This window comes from Schistosoma haematobium, chromosome ZW (genome assembly GCF_000699445.3).
Source record: "Schistosoma haematobium chromosome ZW, whole genome shotgun sequence".
NCBI classification, from domain to species: Eukaryota; Metazoa; Platyhelminthes; class Trematoda; order Strigeidida; family Schistosomatidae; genus Schistosoma; species Schistosoma haematobium.
Window position 1 is genome coordinate 60,262,894 of NC_067195.1, and position 16,663 is coordinate 60,279,556.

Below are 16,663 nucleotides of genomic sequence, written 5' to 3' on the forward strand. Positions count from 1 at the left end.
ATGGTGATAGCTTCTTTATAGGTAAAAATCTCATACTTCGCATTGACAACAAAAACATGCAAAATTTGTAAATAAGAGTACTTTCATTGCTCAACGGAGGAGGCTTATATTTCTTCAAGAAAAATGAACTATACATGTCCAGATATTTTCAATGAATTGGAAAATAGGCCTAAATATATGACAAAGTGCCTTGTGGTTTAACACATTTGAAGGGTAAACATAGGTTACGGAATTTATTATCTAGATTGCTAAATATTACCAATAATCACATCACACTCTCAAGTTAAAGTAAGACTGAACAAATAGTTTAAAAAATAATAGAAATGGTCAATAAGTCAATGTAGGCTTACTTCTAGACGTAGTCAAACGGAAGGTAATGTAAGGAAATCATTTTCTTTAAAATTAGCCGTTAATTGCAGTTAATATAATAGAGCCTAATTCAGACAAGTCAGCTACATTTCCGCTAACCTTTGCTTAATAACTGTAGTAAACGGAGGAAATATTTATTAATTTATCTCCTACTATGGAAAATCTTACCCTCAAATCCCTTGGAACGACCGAGTGTGAGAAGAGATCGCTCTACATCTCGGTTTGGGCCTCTATTCAGTATCTCAGCCTGAACTCGAACCAAAGGATTTTTGTGTGGTGCATATATATTTGGTGGCCCCGTGTATAAATATTCATATATTAAAATAATAATAATAATGATAATAACAATAATAATAATGGAAAAACTAAGCAAAAAATATCAACTAAGTTAGCACTGTACCCATATGCCTAAATTCCAAAAACAAATTTCGTCTACGTGACAAAAGATCATCAAGTTCTTTTACTTCAGTAAAGTTACCCGGATTACATTTTCAGGACCTAAACAAACGAATGCCAACAGCGCGATATGAAAGCCTGACCACCACATCAAAGTAGCAGCAACAGTCGGTATATTAAGGACTGGATTTGACCAAACTTTGTTTAGACATGTGCATCTAGAGTGAGTCGCTTTGATGTTGACTTTAGTTCCATGTTTTAATAAATTTAAATTATGATTGGTTGTATAAACCAAGATGAGTGTTATGTGTTCTCATACCCATTGAACAAATAAACAGTAAACTGAACATAGCAGCTCAATGTATAACGTGTGAAGAAAAAAGGTAATAGGTTTGAGTATCAGTGTAAACATCAACTCTAGGAACCAGATGATGAGTCCAAAATAAGACAAAACGTGCGTCTTGAATTTTACTGCTAGCTACATTAATCATGCTTAGCAACAACTACAATGATTTTAATTTATCTAATAACTTAATTTTTAAATTAAAATTCTTTTTAACCATGTTAAAGAAAGGTAAATCCTCAACGCTACTTAGCACAGAATTATAGGTGAAGATACATAGAAAAATCAAAAACATTTCTCTTTAGTCAATTACCTAATACATAGACTCATCAATAATTATTTTACGCTTAGTATGAAAGCAATATATACATATAAACTACGCTTCAAGAAACATCGTAAATTAAGAAATCAAGTAATTCACAACTCACTAATGATTTATTTTTAAAAGAAATAGTCTCTAACCTAATGCCGTGTGCCAGATAACAGGAAAAAACTGATGTTGAGGAGAAATACTCACAAAACGAAGCTATGAAATAACAACAGCTGGATTATGATTGCAAAAATCACCAAATAGAGTAATTACAACAAACTATATTTTCAACTTTGAATGTAGGTTCAATGAAGAAAATGCATATTACTTGATTTACGAAAATAACTCAGTTAATGACCAGTATATCAGTTTTATGGAACAAATTTCAATTCAAAATAATGCATGATCAAAATTACATCAAAAGCAAAAACAAGAAAACTGATTACACAGTGACCAATATTTCTAATAGAAACAACCTCAGAAAATTATCGACGAAATGACTTCAAACTCACCTCTCAGCATTACAACATAATAAATGTCGACAACTGTGCTGATTACTGTTTAGAGCATAAGGATCCGCTTCAAATGCCAATAATGCCCGAATAATATGAATCGATGCATTATACTGAAAAAGAAAAAAAGTGATATTCACGCATGAATGTATGTGTATATGTATTGAAATCTCGTGAAAAACATTTAAAATGGAATAGAAGAACATGAACCTAAATAAAACAGATATATATACAATGATATGTCTATTTACCCATACTTTTCCCACATTATTTATTACCGTCGTAATTTATTCTAGAATTGAACAAATATTAGTGACTTCATCAATTTTGTTTATTTATAATGACCATTACTAATCAGATGTTTGACTACTGACGATCTCTATTCCTTTCTTTCTTTCTCTCTCTCTCTCTCTCTCTCTCTATATATATATATATATATATATATATATATAACCTCGGTTTTAAGGTGAGGATAATGCCTTTAAACTGTATTAGTTAAAATCCAAAAATCTTGAAACTAATAGAAAATCCACGACTAATGAAAAACACTTCATCTGGAGCAATGTAATAACTTGCTGACAGCATTTAATGAGGATCGTGTTATCTTATAAACTGATTGTAACTGAAAATATAGAATATTGAATTCCCATTTCGTAGTCTAAGAATACGAAATACGTGATAAATGGTATGTACAGGGTCAGTGAAAAGTCGACTAGTTGTCTGAGTACCGAACGAGAAGTAAGTAAATTTGATGCACCTAAGTTGTGAGTATATCTAACAATGAATTTATTGATATAAATACTACTAGGTGTCACATTATTGTCCATAATTAAAATAAAAACGATAAAGCTTACAGTCATGGCATAATGTAAAGGAGTTGCTCCACTAGCATTACGTAAATTTGGATCAGCACCACGAACTAATAAGGCCAAAACATCTTCGAAATTATTATCGCGTACTTTCATATGTAAAATAGTCAATCCTAAATCATTGCGTGCATCTAAATTAGCTCCAAGTTCACACAGTCTTTCAAAGATCTATAAATCCAAAACAAAAAAGTAAATAATTTTTCCTTTCAAAAAAAGAAGGAATTAAATTTAATTAGTCAGAAGAAGAATACTGATTTATTACCAAATATAATTTCTCCGACAAATAACTGTAATAATAATAAAATAAAATACCGATCACTTTATTCACCTCAACCATTACTTTAGTCATGTAAGCAACACAAATATTAGACAATCGTTTTACTATTAATAAAAATATAATACCATAATAAAATTGATTGTTTTCTTATAAAAACAGATAAGGTACAAAATCGAAATATTATTCTTTCATTTTAAAAAAGAAAAAAAAATCAGTAAACTGATGACAGCAAAACTCACTGACGACACTGGTTTAAATCAAAGCATTGTTAAAAACTAGGAAGCATCGGATAGTTATTTTGTTTCAGTATGGGGACCCTTCTTTAATGTGCATTTATGACTTCTATTACAGATAAAGCTGAGGACCTTCAGACCCTGTAATGATCATTTAACCTATAGATCAATGAGTTGGTACTTTAATGATTTACACATCCAACTCGAATCATTTTCGCAATATTGTATGACCACCACTCATTTAGTCAATCTGTAATGTAAAACTATAAAATTCAACGACCACCATCCTATACTAAGATGCGATAATATTGGATGAATATGAAAGACCCGGTAGCATAAAAGTAATCGAAGTATTAAAATAAAACATTCCAAATAAATTGAAAATTAAGAAGTAATTAGTGCATCAATGAAAATCTACCATATTACCGATGCTGTAGAAAAAATTAAAAATGCATTAGTAGCAACAGTCTAAATGATCACATCTCACATAATTTATTAAGCTGCCTCATTTATAATCCTAATCACATTGTTGATTTAAAGAAGAATAGGCTTTCTTCGACAGTCTAATCGATATTTTTTTATAATCCACGATTTAAAGATTTTATATGTATTTGTCTTCAGTAAAAAGTTGGCTTAAGAATCAGTTTCGACAAAAAAGTGAAAAACAAAAAGAACATATTACATAGAAGCTTAATTATATAAATTTATTGTTTTTAAATAATCTTTAAGTATCTAGTCATAGATTATACCTGTATTTAGTCATACTTATTCTGTGATTTTTATTTAGTCATTCATTCAAGGAATTTTCAGTGAAAAAGAAAATTCAGTAAATCCAATTTCATGTGAAGTCACTAGATCACAATCTAGCATATTTTATTATCAGTTGATTAACATTCAGTTAGTTATTATAACGCTATACAAATTGTATTTGTTAATAATTTCAAACATCTAGTCAACAACACTTTCTTTTACTAAACGTTTTATTATTTTTTTTCTTTGAACTATTAAGGAAGAGTGTCTATATATTTGAATAGATTTACTTCTATGTGATACATCGATTTTTGTTTCTGAGTATCTAATGTCAACAATATATCATATATCGTTTATGTTTATAACATTGGATGATGTACAGAATATTATGAATGCTAAAATAAAACTCTTTATATTTTATAACTTGAATTGTATGGAATAAACAACATAGAATACAAAAGAACAATGCTTCTGGTTAGGGTTAAAACATACTTTTCAATATTACAGATAAGAATGTGAACTTTAAGGAAAAGTTATTCAGTCAGTTATTATGGACATACAGCCTGACGCATGTGAATGTTGATACACGTTTCTACTTCATATTACATAGTAAGATAAAAATAACAAGATGAATAGTTAAAAAAGGTCGAAATGATGAAAAGAAATCCTATTCAGGTTTTCCAGCAGTAAGCTATTATGAAGAGGGTATTAATCAACATATGCTCACTAGTGATTGGCTTCAAGAGGTATATCCTGGAGTTCTAGTGAGAAGCAGTGATCAGTTCAGTCCAACCAGGTCTGTTGTGAGATAGTAACTCACTGAAGACAAGGGTGGATGTGTCGATCGATTTCGTGGATTAGTTGTAGTTAGACATTAACACCGTTGGATGCTGGCTAGCTCAGTGGTCTAGTGGTTAAGTGCTCGCGCACGAAACCAGTAGGTCCTGGGTTGGAATCTCGCAGGGGGCGAGGTCGTGGACGCGCACTGCTGAGGAGTCCCACAATAGGACGAAACGGCCGTTCAGTGCTTCCAGGTTTTCCATGGTGGTCTACCTTCAACTGACTGATGATCTTAACCATTGAAATTATTATGAAAAGGTTAGTAATTTGATGTACAAATTGAAACATTTGATTATAAGAGTGAATTATGGTGAAATATCAATTAGTAAACATGTCATTAATATTGAAAGAAAAACGATTCAAAATTATGCATAAAACTGAAACTATATGTCTAGAAAATGACAAATTGGATATATTTTTTTAACAAAAAACCTACAGACTTTTTTTAATGGCAACATATTTACTCTTTTAAAAAGAACAGTGAACATTACTTTATTGATTACATATATTAACAGTTTAAGTAATAAAAAACCAAATTCATGCAACAAGAAAAGAAAAATCTTATGTTTATGGTGAAAACTAGACAAATGCTAATCTACACATAATACTCACAAATTGTATGCAAGGAATCATATGGAGTTAATGCTTATTTACACAGTGGCATATTCACCTGAAAAGCAACCTTAAGACGATAACACAAGCTAGATTTTTACTCAACATATATATATATATATATATATATATATATATATATATATATAATACAGAAATACAGAGAAAAAACGTACTAAATGATTTTACTTCAAACAAAGTTTTGATGTGGTAGTATTGAAAAGTTTAATACAACTAGATTTTTTATTATGATTAACTAACAGAAGACTAGATGCTTAAAACTACGAAAAATTGCTGGGTTTTTTTAAGCAACACACAAACGCGTAGTTTTGTAAGGTCATTTTCATTGTGTAAAAACCAACAAAGAAATGAATTACATGACTTGGTAAGATCATCATCGATAATGAGAAAAGTTCAATACAAAGATAACTGAATTAACAAAATAGTATTTTTAAAGGTAGACCCAGTTACAAAACATAGACGAACTTTCATAAGGAAGTTAGAAAGCCTTAGTTATGTATACATCAAGTGAACTGTTACAATCCTGTTTATTATGTAATGTTTCATATAAGTATTTAAAAAGTATCATTTAATACGAGAAAGTTGTTTACCAGGACATTTAGCCATAATATTTTTAACCGCTAGACTAATAACATGTCAAAAGTTTAAAAGCCGAAAAAATTCACATTAATGATTTCAAAAAACGTACTTTTGATATGCATTTTGTCGACTATAGAGAACAAATACGACAAACTATTCTTTAAAAATATTTTACCATACTATAAAATCAAATTTAATACAACTGATTAGTGTAATGTTAGATTCTAGTCAGTCAGTTAATTCTGGACACCATAGCTGCTGGGCAAAATTTAAATTAGCGTAATAACAGAAAAATAACATGAACATAAACAGAAGTAGTATCATTGATAATAAGAAAACTGAACACAGAGACCTTAATGAGAAAAAACCAATGAAATTGTGGGACGAATCGGATGAATAACATTAAAAATTAGAAGAAAGTTAAAGAATGACTACATCATCGCAACTGCGATTGATTTTTTACAAAGTTATCTAACACTTCCAAACCGTATAGTGCGATTACAATGCAAACCTTAACAGGGAAGTTTGAGGCTCGTTAATCACCTCACTCAGACAGTCAATGACTTCATGTCTTGATCTAATTAGTAGTAAACGCTTCATGACCTACTCATGTTAACCAATACTGCAGAAAGCAATAGAGGGTGACTGGGCAAATGAACCAAATATAAATCATACCATTCAATGGAGAAAACAACATTCAGGGGAGCTTAAACTATACACCGATTACCGCGGCGCGCAATGCTGACTAATGTTGGAGACGAATGGAAGAACGTTAGGGGCGGCCAAATCAGAACGTCGCACCAGTCCTTGAAGTCACTAACTTCTAGTCTGAGTCATGTTGGTAGATGCAAACTACTCGGTTGGGGTCCGCCCAACTATCGTAACTGATGGTTGCAGACTTTGCGTGACATGGCTCAAAATCGACCACAATGGCGTAGGTGTATACACTTTTTGTCTTCCTTTAAACTATAAGATTAAAATTGTTTTATATCTTTCTTTCTACCAACTAATGTTTACTTTCTGTACCATATCATTATATGTAATCTTTCTTTTATATATTACCTCCATTGAATTAACTATTTCTATGAATTTGGTGTTCATCTTGTTATGCTAATGAGGTGTGGCAACTTGGACCGATGAAAATATGTGCCTGGTCCTACGTTGTAGCTGACTGACTATTAACGAAGAATTTACTATATATTGTGAATAAGTCATATCGACTAAGTATATATAATTGACATAACACATATAACCTTACATCAGTAAAATTAATTTTCAACATGTTTATTTAGATATTTTTCTTTATACATTTTGTATTGGTTTTTAAATATGATGTGATATCTAGGACTAATTAACAGTAACGATTAATTCATCATCATGAAATTTTCAACAATATAAGTACCCAGTACAGATTAAGGAAACGTTTTAAACAATATGATGAAATACATAAAACAAAAAATCCAGGCAGGCACTATCCATGAAAACAATGATTAAACACATGTTTTAAAATTCTTTAATTATGCACAACTTATGTGATAAAAAACGGGAGAGGTATATATCTTCGCGTTGTTACATTTGCATTAGCACATAATAAAACTAACAAAAATGGAAGAATATTAGCATTCACACGGATGTACCCCGATGAAAGAATACGTCAGCTTGAAAATGGTGTTGTAATCTTAACCTTTATCAAGGAAAATATTACGAAGGCATACAAGCTGTCTTAAATACAAATATAGAATAGTAATACATGTGTATAGAACAATTACGATATCTAGGTGGTGGATTCAAACCCGATATGACTGAGGAGAATCGGGCCCAGTAGTCATCCTAATTCGATTGTAGAATGAGTGACCTAAGGAACTCTTCAACTAAGTTTGTTTCTTAAATCACATCAAATTACGCATATCTTTAATTTAGATGTTTTGTATATAAGTGCCATTTTACTAGAAGTAAACGTATTCTACTCTCAAATCACCACATCCTTGTACATCAGCTCATTTGGCTTCTTACATCTATAATTTGATGTCATAAGAAGTCATCAGTTAGCCATATCGTATGGTATATCAAATAGCGTTCTGTACGTTATTTTAAAAATACTGAAATGTGCATAATCGTCATCGTTAGAACCTGTAGAACTCTCCTTCAAAACAGAACCCTACTGCAGTAAAAAAAACTTTTCTGGTGCGTAACTGAAAAGGGCAATGATATAACAAATTTTACTAGCTCTCGAATGAGATGGCCAATAATGAATGGTCTATTATAGGAATGCTAGTATTAATAAGTTTGCTACTTGAACAACTGTTATTAATGTCCTAAGCGCTTCCTACAACCCCAGACTACTACACTGAAACTCAAATACATAAAATCCAAGTAAACGTTTTACTTCAAGACTAATCTATGTGAAGATAATGGAGTGTATAAGTTTTTAGATGACCTTGATATTCTAGGAACTTCCGAAAAACTACTATATGTAGCACCAGACTAGGTAATTATCCGATCGAAATGTGATACATAATCCCTTACTTTTCTGCATGCTTCTGAGAAACATCCGTTCAATACTGATAGAATATGTTGTAACGGGTGACTGCAGGTTATGCTAGGCAGCGTTTATATCGATCGCTTCTGTGACAGTGACACGTAAGGATGACCTAGTGCCCTGATTGGCCAAAGCTCCGCTGTCTGTCCTAGCCAGTTGAGTCAACAACACAAGTCACAGCCTCTGAGTTATGAATCATTGTATTTCAAACATACTCTATTTATATACCAAGCAAACAAACCACATCGTACCATAAAATAGGAAACAACATTTGTACAATATTTAACAAGTGAAGTAAACATCGACCAATAAGAAATGTACATTTAAGGTCCAAGGCCACCGTAGACTTAACACAATAATTATTGGTATATTTTTCCGACTATCCTAACAGAATAAAACGTTTTTAGTCACTATTTCGGCTTCCGGGGGCTTTATCGAAGGATATTTGTGAACCCTCAACAAATACCTTTACAGTAATCTCATTATCTTACTTTTGCATTTTTGTAAGCCATTGTGAAGTGTTTACAAAAACAATAGCGAAGTTGCCACACACTTGTCTTATCACGTGATAATTACATAGATACATAAATATGTTGGATTTAAACACCATATTATAAACCTCTAATAAGTAAATTTTTTTAGAAATTATTACATTTTAGAAAATGTATCGTCAGTCCGAACAAAAACAACAAGAACTGATGAATAAGAATTTACTTATATTGTACACAACTTCTGAATAAATTTGACTAATTAGAAAACGATTTAAAAAACAAGTAGCTTTAGTTAAATGATACTAATGACGTTTAAGGCTGAAAAAAAATGTTGGGAAATAGGGAATAATATGAAGACAATATGAAAATCCGGTTAATTATTATAACATTCAACATTCATTTAAAAAATATTTTGAGGAATTTAGTCTTGAATATATTTTTCTCAAAAAGTCACTTTGAAATATTATACAGGACTAGCATATTATGTTCGTTTACATATACCTATAGCTAACCGTCGTCACGGTAATAAACAGCTTGTTCGATATTCATCTTCAGATTATCTTGAGTGTACAAGAGAGAATTCATTTCTCTACTGACGTAGTGAAACAACATGTTTGGAAGTACAAGATATAAGTAGAGTGTAGCGTACTTACAGCTGATACTAAGCATAATGTACCAGATAAGTATAGGATAAGTGCCAAGCATCACCAACCACAAGCTACCTCATGTGTTGTGTAAAGTGGTGTGGAATTAAGTTGGATAAAAGCTGTGAGTGGACAGAACAAGAAAGCGTACGTTCATAAAATTATTGACTTAAGGTGAACAATGTAACAATGGATGTACGCTTTTTGATTGGGGTTCGGTAGACGAACGTAAGCTACGTTCAAAGACTTTAGATGGTTCAAAATTGATACCAACTTTTCAGATGCACTCAATTTTTTGGCTTCTTCTAAGGATGAAACATAATACAATTGTACATACCTCACTGTTTATTTTTTATTGTCTTCATATTTTGTCTTTCAGTTCTTTGTTACAGTTTATATTCTGATATTCACTTATTTGCACTTCCTGTGATTAATTTCCATTGACTTAAAGTGTATCAACTTGAACCGACATACATGCAAATGATTTTCTAAATAATTCCTACCTACCGGTAATTAAAAAGCTTTTTATTTAATTGATTAAAGTTCCATTTCGATTAGCATCTATGTAGTGAAGTTCAAACAAAAACATTTTATCAATCCATAAATTCATTGACTTTTGAAGCAAAGTTTATTGGAAGGTACAAATTCACTTAGTTGGATAATCATGATCAGTGGTTGGAGACGTTAAGTAAAATGACTCAAAATCTGTTGCAGTTATACATGTGAATTCTTTTTATACCTTTCCTCTAGCTCTTCATTTGCAGTGTCATTTCATACTTTTATTACACGAATACAATCCTTTCTAAATTGTATTCTTAATATTTAATTATTTTTACCACCACTAATGCCACTATTATTAAGACTCCCTTACTATACATCAATATCAGGTTCATCTTCCAGTGCCGATATCGCGAAACAACTTGAGCTGTTGTGTGTTTATGCCAGGTCAAATTCTTTTGACTGACTAATGTACTGAAAACTACCCGCTTCATATTTAAAGTATTTGACTTTTAGTCAACAAATTAAGAACTTTATCTAATTCCATTTGAATCAGATAAATACTATCATCAGTCAGTACATTAAAGTGTGGTTCAAAATAGAATACAATAATTTATAACTACTTACTTTGTTGCATTAAACTAGATTTCTCAATTTTCCAAGGAGTTCATTTAGATAAAATGTACAACTTATTTATTTATTAAACTGTCATGACTGTATATTATTATTATTATTATTATTATTATTATTATTATTATTATCAAATACTTACTTTCGGATTATGCACCAAATGAATTGGAGTATTATGATTTATTAAATCTGGTAGACTGATACAATTAGGACAATAGGTGTAAAGTAGATTAACACATCTGTATTATTCATAACGTAGAAAAAAGAATAAATAGAATAAACATTATTATTATTATTATTATTATTATTGACAGTACTATTATTACTAATGAAAACCAGATAGGATACAATTGTTGAGTACAACTAATTTATAATACACGATTACAATATAGAAATTCAAAAATATATATATAGAAGCGCTGGTGAGGTACAAACTTTTACAATGAAAAGATTTCAAATGGTGAATTACAAATCTAAAAAAGAAAACCTATCATTCAACTGAACAAATGCACCAAATATTACATGAAATCAGATTAAATTTCTCTCCGACTTTGTATTATCCATGTGTCACTATGAAATCTGATTCCGTTAGTAAAGACAGAAAACAACGAACGGTTTAACGGAATCAGTAGTGAAAATAAATTAGAATAGTATTATTAACAACTAGGTGGAAAGTGACATACATATTTGAATATCACAACGTATCTTTCATGATTTCAGTAATTCATTACCAACATCTTTGTCTGAAACTTTAAGAAGCCTTTAAAAACACCAAAAATGTCTTAAAAAGGTGAATTATAAATAGCAAAAAAAACAGGAAATACAGGTTACAACTACAAAGTAATTCCATTGAAATAGATCAACATTTCCTACACCTTCGGTAGCGATCCAACAAAATCCGAATTGTTAGTAGTTGTTAGTTCTTAAACACGTTCAACTAACAATTGATTTCACAAAACTTGAATTTATTCTCAATGGTTCATTCTTATGACCAGTATATATCTCAAAAAAGTGCTCGTTCATATTTCTTCAATGAAATGAGACAATAAAAAAAACTTACCATGAGATTGTTATTCATGGTCTTGGTTATAATTTCTCTGATGAATTAAGATCGTCTCACGACAAACAACAATGAGTGATGAGTTAGAATATGTGTTTCTATACACATGCATGTTTACTTATGAATGACCTAACCCAAGACAGTTAACTACTTGCATACTAACAAATGAATCCAAACAATACTATATGAAATAATTATTTGTGCAATAAGAAGTACATTACATTTTTAATTTTGCCAACTTATTTGTTGAAAACACAGTTATATACAAACTAAACAGAATTTTAATAGAAATGACTATGTAGTAAGCAAGTTAACAAAAGTTTCAGAAACATTTTCCGACCGAACTTTTACAAATAACAAGTGTTCAAACCCCTAACAGTATTGATCTTAAGATATAATAATAATACCACTGATACTACTACTACTACTACTACTACTACTACTACTAATAATAATAATAATAATAATAATAATAATAATAATAACAATACAGGATCTACTGGTAATTGGTACAAACAGCAGAAGTAGCATATCATAACCTGGTGCACGGGCGAGAATGATTGTGATTGGTTGTTTGTTTAGTCAGCCTAGTAGATAGTCTGACAGGTACTAGATGAGTTATGTATTTTCTTACCCTTATTATTGCTGTGATGGTTGTCAGTTTTGGTGTGGAAATATACTTACGTTCTATTCAGGCTACTCACGTGTTCTTGATATGAGTTGCGTTGATATCCTTTAGAATAAACAATGGAAGAGTATTTAGTGTAGATATTTGTTATGAACGGGGAATTAAGAAGCCCAGACAATTACGAAAGCTATTTTCTTGGGACGTTATTGCATTTCATTCAAACCCTGTAAAACACATATTTATTTTTGTCCCTATCTTATTCTACATAACACGAGCTTTCGTTCCATGTATCATTCACTAGCATACCTTTTTTTGTTCCGAAAATATTGTAATTTAAACATAATATTTTGCACTGTATTTTCTACCCTAATTCCCTGTTTCGGGCATAACTGTATTTTTCCAAATTATCGTACGTCGTGGTCAAGATATTCACTTATTTATTCATGTACATTTTTGTACTAATCCGAATTCAGAGAATCCAGAGTTCAGTGTTCCAACTGTCTTGTCTTCTTTCACTTGCGTGCTTGCCAACCAATCAGGATTTAGAATAGTTCTCTCTACCCCATCTCGAACTCACGCGTATTAGACTCAAGGTTAAGCCGCTCAGCCTAACGCGTCAAGGTCATAATTTAGACTAGACAGATCAAGGTGAAGTCATAACAAGTATCACGGGGTAAAAGCGATTCAAGGTCATAACAATACTCGTCTAAGGCAAATTAACGTCCCATACGTGTAGACCAGCAAACCGAGCATTACAACAATGGTGACGGTGCTTAAAACGGATCTACGCCTATATATGCAGTTAAAGCGGATTTTGTAACAATAAAATGGATGATCTGAAATCTTTATTGCAACATCAAAATGCTCCCATCGAATTGTTGGTTAAGAATATGTCAGTATCCACAAAAACTCAAGTATCTAATTCCACTATGACTTCGGATTCTATTGCAAATTCAATAAATGAAATTAGATTTGGTTTAAGCGCCATGAGGATCTGTTTATTAATGATTGTAGAGTGAGACGAAGGTTCGTAACTAAGATTATTGCTACGAAATCTCGGAGTTTCTGAACATGAAAAGTTTTACAATTTTATTCTCCTAAAGAAACCAACCGACACAACCTTCAGAGAAACAGTAGAACGCCTGACACACATATTTGGAGAACGATCATCAGTTTTTCACAATAGATACCAGTGTATCCAACTTGTGAAAAAACCATAGGAGGACTTTGTGACGCATGCCAATGTCGTGAACCCGGAGTGTGAGAGGTTCCGGCTACAAGAAATGTCTTCAGATCAGTTTAAATGCCTCTCAATGCTTAGCCTTCCTCATTATAACCGCTATTATATTACTTTGATTCCCTCACTACCTATGTTGTTAATTTCGTCTTAGGTCAACGCAATTCTGTTTCAGGCTTTACGTTGACTTTGACTGACGACTGACATATGGGATCTATTCATATTTAAAATTGGCGGAAATCGATACCTAATAAATCATTACTTTGTCTTTAACAATAATTTCGGTAACTTCACAAGTCCATTAATTTAGCAATCATGAGATAATGAAATATTCCCTAGTGTAAAAAAACTCGTGGTGTCAGTAAGCAAGAAAACATACTGAAGTACACACATAGAATGAAACCTTGCACAGTTTTTTCCGAGTTTTCTATCTTTTACAGTAAACCTTAAGTTCAAATAAGTAACAATGTACAATGGTTATCCTACTACTAAAACACAGACAACAACAGCAAAACATAATATTTGGACTTTAAAAGAAGCTGAAGTAGTGTATAACTTTGTAGAGTCATTAATGACAACCTAACAGATTAAAATGGTAAGCTAAAATCAAGTCTATTGAAATCTAGTGAACAGATGTTTCTCCTAAATATAGTGATATTGCTGTAACTACCCTCGACTAACGTCATTCACAATTATCAACTTGCCCTCCTATATATGTCTAAACATGAAAACAATTAATGCAAATCAGTAAATTTATACATATTTGTAGATTGATTTATCAATTGAGTATAATGCATGACGATTTATAATAATAACAAACAACCTGACTCATAGATCCTTACATTGTTCTTTGAAAATATGATTCGATAGTTGAAGATTGAATACTTAAACCGCTAAGCTCAAACCTCATGATCTGCATAGATGTATAAAACCATAGACCTCAAATACAAGCCATTTCTTTAGAAATGATGACATACAGAAAGCAATTTCACAGTAAACTTACTCAAGTGAATCATTATTGACAGCAATATGAATAGGAAATGATTCAAATTCACCAATCATAGGATTACCACCAGCTTTAAGCAGTTTTTCAATGCATTCCATAGAATTATTACGACAGGCAATATGTAAAGGAGATTCACCTTTGTTATTCAAAGCATTCACATCTAAGCTTTGAAGATTATCAAGAAGAAGCTGAATATCAACCAACAAGGAAACAAAGAAAAGAAAATAGAGGGAAACGAAGATGAGAAGTATGTATCTACGAAACTGATTCCTTTTAATGTTTCTCTGCCTATTTCCATCTACACTTTTCTCGTCAAACCTCGGTAAATCGATGGTAATTTTGCATTTAAAGATAAATTAGTAATTAAGTTTATGCGTATTTTTGTAAGAATATTTAATTATCTGGTCGTCTGCTTTCAAAAAAATCAATTTTCTCACATTTTTCACATTATTTCATCATATATTTGACAGAATTCAACGAAACAAGCAATCAGAAACAAAGTAAACAAAAAAGATTACAAAGGAAATTGTATTCATTGGTGAAGTTAGTTGAATTAAAAAGTATAAACAGTAGTATGTGAATCTAACATACCTAAATATACAAAATTCAACTGACAACAAAAATCAACAACCCACAAATATTCAAATAGAAACGAAATGTTATTGGCTGAAACTTATTAAACTATACAAAAAACTCCAACAACTTGTCAAAGTGAATACTAAATCAGTTCAATAACACGGTTGTATAAAACCAAAAAACCTGAGAACATAAAGAACGTTAGAGAAAACTGTATCTTCGCCACAAATTCGTATTAAAGGACTAAAATCTAGTCAGTGAAAATATTAGAAGTCTGTCTCAGCAAAAACCGAAATCTCTTAAAGTCCAATACGATCATGAGATCGAATCTAAAAAACAGATTGAAATAAGTCTTACAGCCTACGTATTATCCAACAACAAAACTTAAAACATAAAATGCAACTCAAACTGGAAAGTCATTATTATTAGTTATTGCTAAAACGGTGAAACGTAAGTAATGAACAGTGAAATTTGGTCCTTTTAAAATCACCTTATCAGTAAAACATTTAAACTTATACTACAAATCCAAGTGCGTGCGTAAAATATACACAATCTCAATTTCAAACCACTACTCCAACCACCCTATAGTTCACATATATGAAAATATTGTTTTCACAATTATGACTCACTGTGGCATTTAAGTACTGCAAAAAATGAAAATTGCCTAAATAAAATCTTCAATGTCAAGGAGTACCTAATTACTCTCACTGAAAACTACTATAAGAAAGAACAACATAAATACAACAAATTACCACATAAGCTTGTTTAACCCTACATACAACAAGAATATCTCAAAAACAACCATTCAATAACTTTGATCTTTTAAAGCAACAGTGGTGCGCAAACAGATAAAATAATTCCAGAATATTTTGTCTAGACTAAAAGATTTAGTCTGAATAGTAGAATGAAGAACTGACAGCAATGATTGTCAACCATATGACAACACAGATTATTAATATTTATCATGATGCTAAAAAGCATAAGTGAAAACAGTGGCACAACAATAAATATCCTGTGCAAAACGAAATGGCGGCAACAAAGAGAAACTGGAGAGACAACAGAATATTATAACGATGAAAAGCCTATAGTATAGTTAAAACAGAGATACTCGTCACATAATCCACTTCACTTGAGTTTTTCTTAGCGTTATCAATGATTTCAACCCTAAGAGATTTTTCAATAACATCTGAAATGTAAATGGTATATGGATACTAGCCTGCAGTAAGACGACGTAATACATCCT

At 31.3% G+C, this 16,663-nt stretch overlaps 1 protein-coding gene across 2 annotated transcripts in view; it reads right to left on the bottom strand.

The window, feature by feature from the left end:
* PLA2G6_1 (85/88 kDa calcium-independent phospholipase A2) overlaps positions 1 to 16,663 on the bottom strand; it is a gene marked incomplete at its 3' end in the record, with an annotated part of 60,348 nt that overhangs the window by 38,551 nt on the left and 5,134 nt on the right. For both annotated transcript variants that reach the window (XM_051211931.1, XM_012943517.3), the window contains 4 exons: positions 14,842 to 15,032; positions 11,056 to 11,152; positions 2,785 to 2,967; positions 1,931 to 2,043 (listed from right to left, as the gene is read on the bottom strand). In XM_051211931.1, the coding sequence (XP_051072052.1) occupies positions 1,931 to 2,043; positions 2,785 to 2,967; positions 11,056 to 11,152; positions 14,842 to 15,032 (584 nt within the window). The remainder of the gene's footprint in view (positions 1 to 1,930; positions 2,044 to 2,784; positions 2,968 to 11,055; positions 11,153 to 14,841; positions 15,033 to 16,663) is intronic.